Genomic DNA, 17,358 nt, shown 5'->3' with positions numbered 1-17,358 from the left:
TCTATATATGAAAGACGAGGGGGGGGTTAGCCAGTGAGCTATATCCTATGACCCAATAAGCTATAGAAGTTATATTAGGCATATTGCTTAGGAGTCTTGGGCTTAAATCCACACTCAACCATGAAATTACCTTAATTTTGGAGGGGGGCAGTTTCTCTCTCTCTCTCTCTCTCTCTCTCTCTCTCTCTCTCTCTCTCTCAGCCTCACCTATGTCACAGCACGATTGCTATGACAAAATGGAAGACAGGGAAACTCCATATACTTCCATGGGCTTCCTGGAGGAAGCAGGATGGATAAAAGTTTGGTGGTAGAGACAGATTCCATTTTATCCTCATGGCAGTTCTGCACAGAGAAGATTGAGAATGGGCAACCGGGTACAAGGTCACCAAGATGACCTTGGTTGAGCTAGAACTTGAACCCAGGTCTTCCTGGTCACAGCCTCAGCCATGACAATGGACCTCTCATATTCCTGCCATCTATTCCCACTAGAGTCCCACAAGAATAGTAAGCAACAAAGCGTTTCTTGTTCCACTTCTCATACTGGAAGTTTGTAACCTATCAGTTAAAGAAGTGACCCTTATTTACAGATCTAGCTATTCTAGCTAAGGCTGGTGCTGGTCTCTCTTTCCTACACCACATAACCAAGACTTTTGAAGACACTGTTCCAATTTTTTGTGCCTACCTTCACCAAGCTGATAAAGTGTTCAACAGAAACAGCACTTAAGCTACGGGAAAGGTGGGGTCTAAATATTTCAATAAATAAATAAAATGGAGTTCTAATCTCCAAAGCGGCTGCACATGAAAGACGGCTCAGAAAAAGCAAGAGCTGAAGTGCCAACTTAGGCAGGTACAAAGACCAGGTCCTACTTTGTAGGATTTAAACACATACTCTAAACCAGGGGTAGTCAAACAGTGGTCCTCCAGATGTTCATGGACTACAATTCCCACGAGCTACAATTCCCACGAGCAAACGCTGGCAGGGGCTCATGGGAACTGTAGTCCATGAACATCTGGAGGACTACAGGTTGACTACCCCTGCTCTAAACCACAGACCCCCCCACAACAATGACATATTCACAAACTGCTTTTGAAAGACCTCTCTGCTGCAAAGGTGCTTTCCAACATGACAGCATGAGATTTGCGTCGGAAAGGAGGCCATCCCTCCAACAGCTGTTTGACAACACTCTTGCAAACTGGGGAGAAAGGCGAGATGGAAAAGAAGTAAATACATGAAAAAGTTACCGCCATCCAGTCTTGTGTATTCACTAGCCTGCCCACCTGCCCACGCTTCACTTGCGTTAGTCATCTGTGGTCTCTCAACTATTTTATGTAAACCTCCTAGGCCTAAAGGCAATTCTTACCCATAACAAACCACCAGTGATCAACAGTTTACAAAGTCCTTGGGTTGACAAAGTCCTGGTTGTCTGCGTTCTAAAACCGAGGAGAGGCTGGTTTCAACCTTCTGTGGCTTTATGGATCTTTTTAAAAGCTAGAATCCCTGCGGTACACCAGTGGTGTCTTTAAATCTGGGAGACGCATTCCAGATCTCTTGACAGTTGAGGCTGCGATCCTGACTCAGGCCTCTTGTTCAAGCATCCGAGAAATGCTGGGCTGGATCGGATTTCTATGTGCAAAGGTGATGAGCATAAGGGCGTTATCTAACCTAAGCTTCTCGCTGACATGCCCGTTTTCTACACGGAGGGTCTCCAGTGGAACGCTCTTCACATTGAGCCTCCACCTGTTGCCTAGAAGGCAAAACAACCAAGAGAGCCGTTTACCACGTCTGTGAGAACTAGGCCATGGACAACTGCTCTTAGAAACATAAGCAACCTCAAACGCAGGAAGTGAGAATGAGGAGATGCAGCAGGCTTATAAATCCTTATTGTCGATGCAAATATGCAATTGCTCTGCGGGGAAGGTGAGCTCCGCCTTGGATTGAGGGGAGAAACAGTTAAATCCTCCTGGATTGACGAGAAAAGGGGAAAGAAAAGGGTACAGGAGCCAGGTTCAAGGTAGAACAGGCCGCTTATCTCCTTTCTCTAAGGCAAAAGTTACAATTGTTACTCTGCCCATTCATGTTACCACTTCCTTTTTTTATTGTGGATGTCCCTTTTTGTAGTTTAATAAATCAACTGTTGTCGGCTTATTTACCTAGTGCTTCTGTTATTTTGTTTAGCGGCTAAACCAAGAAGTATCATTTCCAGGAGTCAGTTGACGGTTACAAGCCGGCTGGGCTACTAGGCCAAAGGAAAAATAAATGAATACCATTATCCCCGGAGTTAGTAAGTTAGTAAGTGGTGAGGAGTTAGTAAGACTCCTCACCACTAAAAAAGAGGGTTTACTGGTGGCAGCAACCACTGGATAAGGGGAACGGGAGGGTCTAAGGGTGGCAACCAGGGGGCTGCCTTCACCCCTAGTTCACCACATTCCCTGCATAAGACAGTTCTCTGTATCCAAAGGAACTGGGGGGCGGGGGGGGGGGAGGTTTGGATACAAATTCTTTCAAAAATGCAGCAAATTTTAAAGACTAATTTGCAGGGGGGACCAGAAGCCTCTCTGTTAGGGCTGATGGACAGGCAGCTAGATATTACATACGGGACTTTGTTATCATGATATCAGTAGCAAGACTACTATATGCTCAGAACTAGAAAGCATCGATAATATCCACAGAAGAGGAACTGGCTGCTGAAGACACTGGAATTTTCAGAGATGGCTGAACACCCCTTCTTTGATGAGAAAAAACAATAACTATATTTATTGCTAACTGGAACCCCCTTATTCACTTTTTTCATGTAAAGGGGGGTTAAAAGAACTGATGATTTGCAGTCTTGAGAATAAAGGAGGAAACTTTCATAGACCGTTTATGCACTGGAGGTTTCATGCCGGGCTGCAGGCCGGAGTTTTAGTCGTGGCAGGTTTCCCCACCTCTTCCTGCACCCACATGGGGGAGCATTTGGCCCGGTGCTCCTCATCTGCCCCTGATTTTTGCTCCTGCACAGGAGCTGGGGCAATGAAGTTCCCAGTGCATAAATGGTCATAGAGTTTTAAAAAAGAATTTGAGTATTAAATTTATTGTAACTTTAAAGTAGGTATTTTGGTTTAACTGGTAACTGTATTTGGCTTTCAACGCTAAGAAGCTCGAAATTTATACCAATATATCCATTTTTATTTCTCAACACGGTGGCCTGTCAATTCATGGGCTCTAGTCTATGAAAGACTATCCTGCTGAAATTCTGGAACATGTTGATTTGTTGGCTATTGCTGACTATGCCTCTTGGATTGTAACCCCTTTGTTTTTCACCTAAGTGCCCCCGAAAGGCAACCAAAGCTTGTGCCCCTTTACCCATCTCTATTTTCAAGCCCTGTCAGTTACAGCCGTATCCCTGTTGGTCTCTGCCACAGCCTCAGAATGCTTGAGACCTACACCAGTGGTCCCCAACCTTTCCGAGGCTGGGGACCGGCAGGGCATCGTGCCACGCCCCCGCGGACCGCGCCCGTGCGGGCCACGCCCGCGGATCGGGCCGCGCCCGCGCCGCGCCCGCGGGCCGCGCCCACGCCGCGCCCGCGGATCGGGCCGCACCCGAGCCGCGCCCGCCGGCCGCGCCCGCGGATCGGGCCGAGCGGGCGTGGCCCGCACAGGCGCGGCCCGGCCCTGATTCCCTCTCCCCGCCTCCCGCAGTAAGAAGCTTCCCGGGCCGCAAGCTTGCGGCCTGGGAAGTTTTTTACTGCGGGGGCGGGGCGGGGCGAGGGAGCCGCGGCCCGGTGCCATGGCCTTTACGGCCCGGCACCGGGCCGCGGCCCGCAGGTTGGGGACCACTGACCTACACAATGCGAGGTCTTCATGTCAGTATATTCCAGGGAGTTCTGTGGGGATTCAGCAGAAGTTATTGGCATCTAAATTTACTGTTAGTTTGGGGAGGGGGGTAGGATCACAGGCAGCCCTACAAAGTCTGTCATAATACTAAGAACAATTGAAACGCTGACAAAAGATATGACCCCAGCCAGAAATATGCCTTTGTTGAGAAAGCCTGCTCTCTCCTATACTTTTATAAGGATTTTCAGCAAGTGGAACCTAATTCAGGAGATGCCAAGAATCACACACATTTTTTTGTTTTTAGTGTACAGCGGATATATATAAATGATAAAATGGGAAATACACAGAGACTGAAGTGCCCAGTACATAAATACTCATTAGGAAAAAGGGATTTTTTTTCACCTTATTTATCCCATACACCACATTCCAGCAGGTTTTTTATTCTCCCCAGGGGAGAATAAAGGCAACAAAAAATTAAACATCTTTCTTTCAGTCTGTTGTCATGGGCTGCCCCCTCAAGGAACACTGGTTCTTGGGGGAAGGGGGGGTTCACTTTGAGTGCCACATCAAAGCCTTATATTAATAAACAGAACAAACAGGAACTTGGAGGGGGATTCTCTATGACCAAAATCACCCCCCCCCCAAAAAAAAATAGACTTAGACGAAACTCTGCCCTCTGCTAGTTCCTGACCATGACTATTGGAGACAGCTCCTCTTCCAATGAGACCTTTAAATTTTTAGGTTTTCTACAGTATTTTAAGCCATTTAAGAGTACTTTCGACAGATGCAGACCAGTGAAACAAACCTAACCAACACAAGAAGGAGGAAAGGGACTAGAGAAGGTCTAATGCAGGGGTAATCAAACTGCGGCCCTCCAGATGTCCATGGACTACAATTCCCAGAAGCCCCAGCCAGCGAATGCTGGCAGGGGCTTCTGGGAATTGTAGTCCATGGACTTCTGGAGGGCCGCAGTTTGATTACCCCTGGTCTAATGCTTCCATTTCCATGGGGACATATTATGGCCATATGAGAAGAAAGAGGGGCCAACAAAGATGGCAAACATCTGTTGCAGGATCAGCTCAGAGTTAACCCCCCCCCTCCCAATTTCTCCCCAGGTCTTGCTCAACCCTGTCCCATCTAAATGTTTATTTTTTAAGTATCACAACCAGGCCTGTAAGCTGCCTTGACCGCTCTACATGAAGCGATAAATAAACAATAACATTCCATATTCCCCTCTTCCCCAGGTCTATTTATGTGAGCTATTCCAACTGCAAAGCCACTAAAAGGTCAAGTTACAAAATTTAAAGCTTTGTTAGCTGCCCTGACCACTCAGAGTGGGCACAATGTAAATCTAAATGTTTTGTGGAAAACTTCCTATAGAAAGAGAACGTTATTCAATTTTCACAGGGCAAGAGAGATAATCAACACAGCTTCTATAAAATAACCATGCTTAATTGCTGCTACATTGCAAGGGGGGGGGAATCTAAAGAATTGCTCTTTCATTCCACAGCTTCCCACATACCACATGGTTTTTAAACAAGTGTAGAAGCTGGGGAAAACCCCGACAAGGGATTTCATCTAAAGTGAGATATCTAAAGTGTTGCAACAATAATTTAGCTACCCCAGAACTTTTTACTCTAAATGTATTTAAAGAAGAATCCAAAACCTCATTCACAGGGTATCGGGAAATCCAACCAAAGTAATCCAAACTCTTCTGTGGTTTTAAGTCACTAGTGTAAGCAGCATTCTGAAAGGAATAGTTTGTAACATGTTTTAAATCATCCTTCCACATTGGGACAAAGAATAAAATGCTAAATCTCCTTTTCAAGAACTTCACACTATTCCACTTAATGACTCCTCACAACATAAGCCAGGGGTAGTCAAACTGCAGCCCTCCAGATGTCCATGGACTACAATTCCCAGGAGCCCCTGCCAGCATTCGCTGGCAGGGGCTCCTGGGAATTGTAGTCCATGGACATCTGGAGGGCCGCAGTTTGACTACCCCAGACATAAGCCTTCATATTTTAATGGGCTATGGTTGCCCCCCCTGGATTTGGAAATCCCTTGAGATTTGGGGGTGGAGCCTATGGTGGGTGGGGTTTAAGGAGATAAGGGACCTCAAGGGGATATAATACCATGGAGGCCAAACACAAAGGCCGCCATTTTCTCCTGGGGAATTTATCTCTGTAGCCTGGAGATAAACTGTAATTCTGGGGGATTTCCAGGCCCCACCTGAAAAATGGCAGCCGTACAATTGTAGCAGCAATTGGCAGCCTGAAGCAAGGAACAAACTCTAAGTAACTAAATAAGGAGTTCATTTCAATGGACAAATTGAAATCTAGAGGGAAAAGGAAATATATGCAATAATGTCTTATCAAACCTGAACATATTTTGGCTTTACATAAATACATCACTTATAATTTAGAACATAATAAACTGCACTGACATTTGTGAAATTTAAAAGTATAAGATCCATTCGCTTGCTAAAAAACAAAACAGTAAATATAACTGAATACTAAAGAGACCTGCAAACTGTAGCACAAAGAATGGCTTGGCACATAGAATTATGCCATCAGGGAGACAGGAAAAACTGAAAACAGAACACAAAGTTTTAGACAAACTTTCCTCAGTTGCTATACTACTAACGGGTTCAAATAGCAAATTAAACTTTGAACACCAAGAACATCAAACTCCACAACAGATTATCATAGACATGATAGGATATTACCTGGATGAAAGTAGCTATGTTTAGAGATTACACACATCTGAAAATATGTTCATTCTGTGTACTGTATACATAGGAAATAACCCAAGTTGTAAAGTGTCTTATATAAAGTACTATATACTACGTATCTTGAGTGAGTAAAAAAATTATTTTAAAAAAAGATTTCATTACCTAAATAATTAAGACAAAAAAATGCTTCAGTTTTATTTTTTCCAGTGCTCCCCGAATTTCCAATTTTTTCCTTGGAAAATTGGAAAAATAAACATACTTTATCTCCCGAATTTGCCTGGGTCCTTAAATGTGTACGATGGCTGGCAGTCTGTCTCCAGGGCCTCCGGTTGATTTTATTCCCAGCATCTATGAACCTAATTTCTTTACACTGGATATATAGGGAATGGAACTTCAAATAAAATGGAACCTGATACACGCAAAGCATCTGTCCTAAAATTCAGAGGTCTACCACATCAAAGTTCTAGCAATATAGCCATTCTGTTTCTCTGAAATTTAAACTCAAGAGCTTGTACACCCCCAAGTGAGAATCATACCTCTTAACTAACAAAGGCAGATGGAAAAGGATTCAGTTACCCCTTGGGACAAAACTTCGGAACGCCCTCCCCACAATCCTTCACCTGGTGTCACCCTTACTCTATTTTCAGCACCAGGTAAAAGCAGCTCTTTTTAAAATTTTTGCAAGGCAGCTTAGTGTCCAATTTCCCACCAACACCCCTCCCCGATCCCGCTGTCCCAACTCACATATTGGTAATAGTAGTAATCTTTCTGCTATTCGTTTTTCAAAAATATGTTTAACTTCTGCTACTTATTTGATTTTTGTTTTACTGCTAGTCTTTTGATTTTTACTCATATTAATTACTTGGTTTTCATCAGGGAAAACTGGAGGCCTGTCTGAGAATTAAACTTAGCTAAGAAAACAAAACATAAATATTTTGAACACATTATAGTCACAAAAAAATGAGGGCGGCCCAGTTCATTAAAATGTTGTGTAAAATACTGCTAAAATTCCAAGCCATTTAACCCTTGGACTAAACAGCTGACCAGTGGAGAGACTGCTTCACACTGCCTCATGTCCTTAAAGGTTAAAGGGACTGCACTAGACAGCCTGAAACAGCTGAGCAGGAGGGAACATCTCCGAACTGCTAAGCTGCTTTTACAGCTTTCATAGAGAACAGAAAGAAAAGGTTTAAAGAGACTCAGAGACACTTTTCTACATGGAAGTTGGTGATGGTGGCCCCATCACGAACTTCTGTTCCTGAACCACAGACAGGAAAATTCATTAAGAATTTTGCTTTGTGGTTCTGCTCGTGCCCATCCCTATTTCTGATCCTGCTTGCTTCCATACTGCAATCTGAGCTTGAATGTCATGTCCACTTTCTCGGGAACAAGTGACCACTCCATCAAACTACGCACATGCGCAAAAAAGCAAACTAGAGGCATAATGTCTGAGGCTGGGCTCCTCCACTTCCTAATCTTCATAAGACAAAAACTGTTCTGTTCCATTTACAGCAAAATAGGATGTGAACCCCCGCCTTAGAAGTGGTTCCGGTAGACTTACTCTGTAGCTGAAGGGAAGTTGTCCTGCCCTGCAAATCCCATAGGATCTTCCCTAAATTTTTCACTCGGAAGCTGTGGCGGCAGGAAATCCACGTCTTTTTTCTTTGGAACCTTGTAATACTTCCACGTAGAGTCCGCTTCCTCCTCTTCCGAGTTCACTGCTGTACCGACATACATCGTGGGCTCTATGACCTCTGGGAACTGTGCTGGGAAAGACTGCGACAAACCATCTATCCTGTCTTCCATGGTTTTTGAAGCAACCAAAGGGTCTGGGGTTGGCATCTGGTAGAAATGATGGCTCTGGGGAGTGGAAGGCGTTTTGGTTGCCCCTTCATCGGCGACGTCGCAGGGGTGAGGACTGAGAGGCGGCGGCTGGGGAGAGTTGGCCATTTCGGTGCCGTGCATCTGAGGAGTCTTTGCTATATCACTAGTTCTGAGATTTGAAAACCTCACTTGGTTGTCTGACGTGGCGATCACCAGCCTCTGATTGGCTGAGTCCGCCTCCATGGCAACATCATCACCGATGGACACGCGATGGTGAAATGGAGTCAAAGGACGCTTCTGGGGCTTATCTCCTTTCTCTTGCTTCTCGTTAGCCTTGTGCTTTGGAGCCGCTTGCTGCTGCTGGCCCACAGGAGGGGCTGGACCCTGTTGGACTGCGTTTCGTGGTTTGAGATTTTTGTGCCTGCAGTACGACAGGAAGAGAAGAGTACGCTTGAGCACATCACTGGGTCATGGATGACTTGCTCTTTAAGTCACGGATAGTCAACCTGTGGTCCTCCAGATGTTCACGGACTACAACTCCCATGAGCCCCTGCCAGCGTTTGCTCATGGGAGTTGTAGTCCATGAACATCTGGAGGACCACAGGTTGACTACCCCTGCTTTAAGTGACCAAGCCCAATCATGTGACACAGGCTCGCTAAAGATATAACGTTTAACTATGGTTAGTTCTAAGTGTGATAGTCCCTTAATCCTGGTAAAGATATTAACAGTGCAATCCTGAGCCTACTGAAATCAATGTTCTTGGATTGGAGTAACCTTTCTTAGAATGGCACTGTAAATCCATCAGCAAAGTCATGGCTTGCTACTGCCAAGCTAAGGCTTGTTTCCAGAGAAGGTTTATGGAGAGGCTGGCTTCCTTGGTACCAGTAAAGCTAGACAAACTGCTTTATCAGTAGTTTAACCACAGCTAATACAGTCTATGTTTTCAAATCCATTTCCCGTTACGGTTTCACATCCAGATTTGTGGCCAAACCTTAAACGGTGACTTGAGTATTCAGTTCTAACAAACCACCCCTCCCTTTAGAACAGGGGTAGTCAAACTGCGGCCCTCCAGATGTCCATGGACTACAATTCCCACGAGCCCCTGCCAGCATTCGCGAATGCTGGTAGGGGCTCCTGGGAATTGTAGTCCATGGACATCTGGAGGGCCGCAGTTTGACTACCCCTACAGCAATTCCATTACTCACAGCTGTTCCTCCTAACTATATCCTCCGCAAGACATAATGAGAGATGCCAGCATCTATTTTCTGGCCCTTTCAGTGGTGGCCCCAGCCACACATCACCGCTTAGCCAAAAACACTAGAAACGCTCTGACTGGTTAATTTTCCGGAAGCTTTGCAAGGAATTGTTTAGAAAACATTTGGAGGAAACAAAGACCTCTAATGTAGCTTAAGGTTTCAAGGACTAAGTCTGTTTTCAGTTCTCTCTTTGGTTCACTGTTTTTGATTTTTTACAGTCTGACTGCTGCTTTTACCCAAAGGTGTTAGTTATTCTCAATTTATACAGACTCCTTCAAGCCTCTTAAGACGAGAAAGGCAGAAGGAAGATATTCCGATAAATGCCCCAATTGTGATTATGTAGCTACAGCAGAAGCCTCTGTTTTACAACTTCAGTCATGTGATTGCCAGTGAAACATTGACAGTAAAGTTCTAATGATTCTATAAACACATGAAGCTGCCTTAGACTGATTCAGACCCTTGTTCTGCTAGGCCTGTGGTTGAAGCCAGGAAATATCATGCTGGCCCCCCTGCCTGAGAACCCACCTGGCCTTCATCGACTTAACATCAATTCACCCCTCCAGAAGATTTAAAACTGTAAAGGAGGCAGTCTTAATATAATTTTAAAACTTTATATTGATTACATTTATGCATTCTATTGTTATTATGTTCACCGCCCTGAGTCGACTAAAGATGGGCAGTACATAAAAATAAAATTTATTTATGTAAGGTCGGTATTATCTCCTCAAACTGGCAGTGGCTCTCCAAGTCTCAGTTAGATGCCATTCACATCACCTACTGCAAGATCTTTTAACTGGAGATATCGGGGATTGAACCTGGGACCTTCTGCATGCTAACCAGAGGTTCTACCCACTGAGCCAAAGCCTTGCATCTAACTTTACGACACCAACCACAGGCTGCTGTTGCTTTGCCGTTATCAAAGTCCTAAGAGTCACCCCGAAGATTCCTTTTCTCCCCCACTACACCAACATACCTTGAGCAGATGCAACTCGTCCTCTGAGTGGTTTCCACAAACTCCCAACACGCTATTTTGTCGGCCATCTCCTCTTCACACATGCCGTTTGATGTCGCAGAATACTTCCTCCTAGATGTTGTGAAAGGGAGAAAATTAGTGTTAAGCACACTCCCAAAGGTAAATATATTACATCATTGTTATTTATCGAGCACCATCAGCCAGGATTTGGCCCTCTGGAGATTAAGACCTAAATTCTGAGACAAAAGCAGCAAAAGAAAGAAAGACACCTGAGGTTAAACCACAGACGTATTTTTGTTCATTTCAGGCACAGAAGGAAGGGGGAGTGATGAAGAATTTCCATCAGGAGGATGGGGGTGTAATATTTGCAATACTTAATTTCTTGTGAAACCTCAACTTATTTTACTACTTTTATAATGCAACATGCATCGTTAACAGCTTAGGTATTATACTTATAAAACTGTACTATTTGGTGTATTTATTAAAAGGATAAACGCCCTAACTTTCCACAAGCACAACAGCAAACAACCACTCAAGAATGAAGCATGAGAGACTGCATCTCAAACTATTGCATTTTATGCTACTTTTGCACATCTATCTTAGAGCAAGAAGGGTAACTGTGTTAGTCTGCCTGGTAGCAGTATAAAAGAAGAAGAGTTGTTTTTTATATATACTGCTTTTCTCTACCCGAAGGAGTCTCAAAGTGGCTTACATTCGCCTTCCCTTTCCTCTCCCCACAACAGACACCCTGTGAGGGAGGTGTGACTGAGAGAGCCCTGATATTACTGAAGAAGAAGATGCCACTTTTCTCTACCCAAAGAAATCTCAGAGCAGCTTACAATTGCCTTCCCTTTCCTCTCCCCACCACAGACAGCCTATGAGGTGGGTGAGGCTGAGAGAGCCCTGATATCACTGCTCAGTCAGAACAGATTTCTCAGTGCCGTGGCGAGCCCAAGGTCACCCGGCTGGCTGAATGTGGAGAACTGGGAAATCAAACCCAGCTTGCCAGATTAGAAGTCTGCACTCCTAACCACTACACCACGCTGGCTCTCTAGTAGCACCCTAACCTTAAAGACTAACATTTGTGGCAGGGTATGAGCTTTCATGAGCAGTGACTCGTGAATGCTCACACCCTGCCACAAATATTGTTGGTCCTCAAGGTGCTTCTGAACTCTTGCTCTTTTCTTCAACTATGTTAGCTTTTGCCATTTGAGGGTGGTGTGGGGGACAACTGGAAACAGAAAATACAAATTTGGTAGTAAACAAAAGGAAGTGTATCATTTGGACATAAGTGGTGTCATAACTGTAACAACAGGGCTACAAGCACATTTAGATACCGAGTTAAACTAAATGACACTGAAAACCCTGAACTCATGAATTAAACTACATGACACTGAAAACCCTGAACCCTCATCAACATACACACTGCCAAAGTGGGGGGAAAGCAAAACAAAACAATAGAGAAACAACAAAGAAAGCCAAAATTGGTACAAAGAGCTTGCCATTTAAAGGGCAACAGTCTAAATAATGAAACTTAAAAATGCATACTCTTGTTTATCAGTTTTATCACAAACGTCCAAACACAAGTGAAACAGTATATAACATTTATATATTCTAAATAACCCTTTTTATTCCCCTGTAGAGACCTGCACCCTGAATTTTCTCAGCGTACATTGGGAAGAGCACTGTGTACTGAGCAAGTTCTAGGCACAGGTCTCTATGGAAGAATAAGATATGTTTAGAATATATAAAGGTTATATACTGTATCACTTGTGTTTGGATGTTTGTGATAAAACTCTGATGAATTGAAGATGATGTATTTCAGTTCTGTTATTTAGAACACTGCCCTTTAAAAAGCAGGATCTTTGTTTGTACCAAGGTTGGAAACAAGGCAGCAGGTCCAGATAGGCCTGCGTCAGAGCAAGCCAGGCAACCGGCTCACCACCGGATACCTCACTAGAGGATACCAACATGAACCCAAAGGTCTTCATATACCTAGGACCTAAGCTGTTGCTGCTCCAGTTGCAAAGAGAACCAGAAAGAAGAGGAAGGCCCTCCGCAACACATTAAAACCCTTCTTCAGATTCTGCCACCACCGATCTCACAAACTTTCCTCTACCCAACCACAGAGACGTCGAGTGAACTTCTGCAGTCCAGTCGCTTTCCCTGTCTTTCCCTCTGTCCCTGCTTGCCGCTTCTCCCGTTTTCGCTATGCAGGCAAATCCCAGCAAAATAATCCAGCAGCAAAGGAAGATTCAGCAGCAAAGGAGTATCGTCTCAAGTCCAAACAAGTTCAAGAAGCCAGAGAACTGACGTGATTTTGAACTCATTAATTACTTGTATCGCAGACTGCTCCTAAAGGTGTCAGGGAAAAGTAATTAATCTGGAGGGGGGGAAAAAAGAATTTAGAAGAAGGGCTGGGCAGAGATGCAATCGGAGCAGACAGAAAAGGCTAGATGCAGAAATCCCACACACTGGGAGCCCTAGAAATGTCTTGCTGGTTCCCAGGATTTTTTTTTGTTTTTCCAGGATAGAGGCACAAGGGAGGAGCAGATCAAGGAACACACCAGTGCCTTCTGTATAGACACGGCGCCTGCCTGGGTGAAAGTCTAAATGGCAGGGCAAGGCAAGAACAGACAGCTTACTCGGTCTCTATAGACAACAATATTTAATTTATACAGTGCTTTAAAGCACTTTACAACAACTCTTTAAGGCAGTTCAGTATTATCATCTCCACAAGGTTAACCGTGTGGGAAGGCTAGCTCTGAGACAACATGGCTTGTCTAAATCCAGGATAAACCCAGTAAGTGGGGGAGGACAAATTCCAGGGATACTGGTCACCCACAGAATCAGACAAGGAATAGTATATGTTTTCCTGTAATATTTCAGTTACAAGCATAAGAACATAAGAGAAGCCATGCTGGATCAAGCCAACGACCTATCCAGTCCAACACCCTGTGTCACACAGTGGCCAAAACCCAGGGATCATCAGGAAGTCTACCAGCAGGGCCACGTTGGGGAGTGGACATATGGAAGATTCACAGGGAATTTTTGTTGGCAACCCTGTCCAAGGCCCACTAGCAAGTTCATGGCTCAAGAAAGGATCAAGACCAGGGACTTCCTGATTGACACCTCAGCCTCTGCTATGATCCCCCAACAGAGACACTCTCACCATCCCAGGCATGTAGTGGGAGCATCTCAACACGAAGGCCCAAAATCCTGAAGTGAGTTGATCAACAAATGACTGTGTTGGGGAGGTGGTCACCATGGGACTATAGATTCCCAAGGCTAAATGTGACAATACGTACTTTGGGAAGGGGCACAGTTTGGAGAAGGAAAGGTCTCTCTTGATTTGTTTGCAGAAAAACCATGGCAGCCAGGAGATTACAGAGGTGGGTTAAGACAGGGGTAGTCAACCTGTGGTCCTCCAGATGTCCATGGACTACAATTCCCATGAGCCCCTGGCAGAGTTTGCTGGCAGGGGCTCATGGGAATTATAGTCCATGGACATCTGGGGGACCACAGGTTGACTACCCCTGGGTTAAGAGACAGATATAGATGGACTGCAGGGGTTAATCAGAGAGGGGATGTCTGGCTTGGAAAGAGTGCCAAGAGAATGGGAAGCCATGGAGGTTTTCTGTCATCTAATGCACCACCACCACACCTATTGATAAATCTATAACCTTTAACTTGAATCACTTACTGCTTTAGGATCAGTTTTTATAACACCTCCCCTGCCCCTCAAAAAAAGCCCCAAAATTCATACTTGTTCTGTGTTCTGTTCATGTAGCATTCTTGCCAAACTCTCTCGACCACGTGATTGGCCAGCTTCCGTGGGATTTTGCCCCCATGGTGACTCATGCTGTCAGAGCTGAATACATCAGAAACAGAAGAAAGCTTCACCCACTTTTGGGCCGAACGAGCGTCAACTAGAGAGTAAAGGAGGTGGGGATTAGTTCAGCGGATCCTGATTTTATTCATCCCCTTTAGAAAAGCAAACCCCAAGGGAAACATTTTCTCGGCCAAGGAAACTGAGATGCGCACTTAGAATGGGCATGAAACCAGAAACAGTCTGGAAGATTGGCCCATTGCTTGCATAAACGTAACTGAAAACCTTGTAATTTAACAAGATTCCTTACGATGATGTGGGATTGATCAAAAAGCATTTTTAAAAAATCCATATCTGCGGAAAAGCATCCGGGCAATTTCAAGAAACCCTGAATTGGACCTTACACTTTCCTGACACACAAAGCAATGGAGAGAATCTATTATTTAAGGAAGGAAGGGGAATCACATGCATGTGGAGTAATATAGACCATCTATGCATAATTACACAAACCCAGAATTAAGATGGTCAAAAATCAAGTGCTACTTACACCCTGAGGCAATAGTAGCTAGCTTTCTGTGTGTTAATGAGCAGCAGAAATTCATTACAGAGAATTGCTTCAAGAGGTTAGGCCTCGTGGTTTTGGGGACATGCTAACCGTGCATAACACATTCTCAGCACATCGGCATTCGGGAGAAAGCGGCCCTGAGCACCCTCTTTATAATTCTCACTCAGGGTTCACCAACCAATCCTGACAACTGCCAATATCCATAAAAGAAGTCTTCTTATACACTAGGCCAGGGGTAGTCAAACTGCGGCCCTCCAGATGTCCATGGACTACAATTCCCAGGAGCCCCCTGCCAGCGTTCGCTGGCAGGGGCTCCTGGGAATTGTAGTCCATGGACATCTGGAGGGCCGCAGTTTAACTACACCTGCACTTGGCAAATTTACAAAAGGAAGATTTTATCATCATCATCATCATCATCATCATCATCATTATTAGTATTAGTATTAATGAGCCACCTGAGACAGGGCAGAATAGAAGTTTAAAGAAGAATAATAAAAATATTTACTGGAAACATTTCCACCCAAACAGGGAGCCAGCAAACATCAGACAGCAAACATCAGAACATTTCAACATAAAAACAGCATTTAAAGTACAGTATTTGCTGGCGTATAAGACTACTTTTCCCCCCTGAAAAACATGCCTCCAAGTGGGGGGGTCGTCCTATACGCCGGGTGCACTTCAGTACTGTAACGTAATGTAACAAACTCTATATTTAGAGTGGAAATGTTGGGGGGTCGTCTTATACACCCAGTCGTCTTATACGCCGGCAAATACGGTATGTATATAGCAAACATTTGAACAATTCAATAAAATGTATAAACACACATAAACATGAGGGAACAAACAAAACTAAGAAGTGTTCACCCACTGGCAAAATACAACAGCAGAGACAGATGAAGCTTCCCAGGAGTTTGGCACCATGATCAAGAAGACACATTCTCGGATTGCCACCTATCTGACCTCAGATGGCAGGACATCCGAAATGGGGCCTTCCAAAGATGACCAGGATGGACAGCTAGGTTCAACTGAAAGTAGGCAGTCATGCGACAAAAAGCGCACATGGGGGTGAATGACCATAGTTTGAACCACATGGGCCAGGAGCAGCCAACCTATAGCACATGTGTCCAAAGTGGCGTAATCATCAGCCAGGTTCTGACCCAGTGGACCCAGGGGCTGGTCGCAACCCAGGGCCAGGGCTGCTCTTCTGCCTACTCTGCCTACTGTTGCCGCCTCTTCTCTAATCCATGACAGCAGAGACAAAACCAAACCTGATCATTAGGGACTGCATGTGCACAGCGGCATACACCATCCCGCAAGCTTGGTTTACAAATTCCGTTTTTAATTTGTAATTACTGTGCCCTTCGCAATAAATATATTTTGTTTGATGAGGTTTTCGCAGTAACCTTCTGGGATCCTGACAACATTCACTGTTCACAAAATTGCATTCAGGCAACCTCTGGATGGCTGAATTGAAGAAGAAAAAAAAGAGACAACTGTACCAGTTTGAACTTCTTCTGGGGACGTGGGTGGAGTCAGAGTGACAGAAGACATTGTGGGGTCTCTCGTGGAAGCAGGCACTTGATGGGCGCCCAAGCAATTGCTTGATCCGACAACGCTAGGAGCGGGAATGTCTGTCTGGGGAACCAGAACGAAGCACGAGGGATAGACCATTCGCACACCGGCTAAAACAAAGAGACAATTCAAGGTCAGTTCACTTTGCAATTCAACGCAGCCACAACGCATTCCCACTAATGCTGCAGACTGTCAGAACCCAGGTTCTGCCATGACTTGATGCTTCTTATTTGACCTTAGCGTAACCATCTTGGAATGCTTCTTTTCTCACTCCTTTAGATTTCACTGTCTACTTTGTAGGAGGAGCTACTGTACTCCAAGGTCAGCATTGCCGCCTGTTATCTAGTCTGGATTGTCTCCCAGCTTGGCACCTGTGTGTGTGTGTGTGGGGGGGTACTGTGTCAGTGGGGGCTGGTACAAGGCCTGGGAAATGCGGCAGAATTTGGTGGATAGGAACTGCTGCCTGGCTATACTGTTCAGATTTGGCTCCGTGAGTCCTGGGAGATCTGCTCTGAATAAACCATTCCACTTTCCTCAAGCGTGGTTTTTATTTCAAGCCTGTCATCCCGACACAGACAGACCACTTCATAAGCTTCCTTTACATTTTAAAAATCATCATCAGAGCATATTTTCCCCTTACATGTGGCATGGTAGTTCTCCTCTCCTTCACTGTAACCTCACAGCCTTCTTGAGAGGTTAGGTTAGAATGAGAGCAAGTATGTGTCACCCTGTGAGTCTTCTGGCTGAAGTTGGATTTGAACCTGGCTCCCCCCTAGCCACAGGTCTGACA

The 17,358-nt window shown here is 44.8% G+C and overlaps 1 protein-coding gene across 2 annotated transcripts in view; it reads right to left on the bottom strand.

Moving 5' to 3' along the window:
* The window catches only part of MED13 (mediator complex subunit 13), a 131,416-nt gene that overhangs the window by 40,409 nt on the left and 73,649 nt on the right, over positions 1-17,358 (bottom strand). For both annotated transcript variants that reach the window (XM_077312791.1, XM_077312790.1), the window contains exons 6-9: positions 16,496-16,678; positions 14,369-14,531; positions 10,603-10,713; positions 8,110-8,793 (exon numbers count right to left, since the gene is read on the bottom strand). In XM_077312791.1, coding sequence (XP_077168906.1) covers positions 8,110-8,793; positions 10,603-10,713; positions 14,369-14,531; positions 16,496-16,678 — 1,141 coding nt within the window. The remainder of the gene's footprint in view (positions 1-8,109; positions 8,794-10,602; positions 10,714-14,368; positions 14,532-16,495; positions 16,679-17,358) is intronic.

The sequence above is a fragment of the Paroedura picta genome, chromosome 15, assembly GCF_049243985.1.
Source record: "Paroedura picta isolate Pp20150507F chromosome 15, Ppicta_v3.0, whole genome shotgun sequence".
Taxonomy (NCBI): domain Eukaryota; kingdom Metazoa; phylum Chordata; class Lepidosauria; order Squamata; family Gekkonidae; genus Paroedura; species Paroedura picta.
The sequence above is the reverse complement of the archived record's forward strand: the minus strand, read 5'-3'. Positions and strand labels throughout refer to the sequence as shown.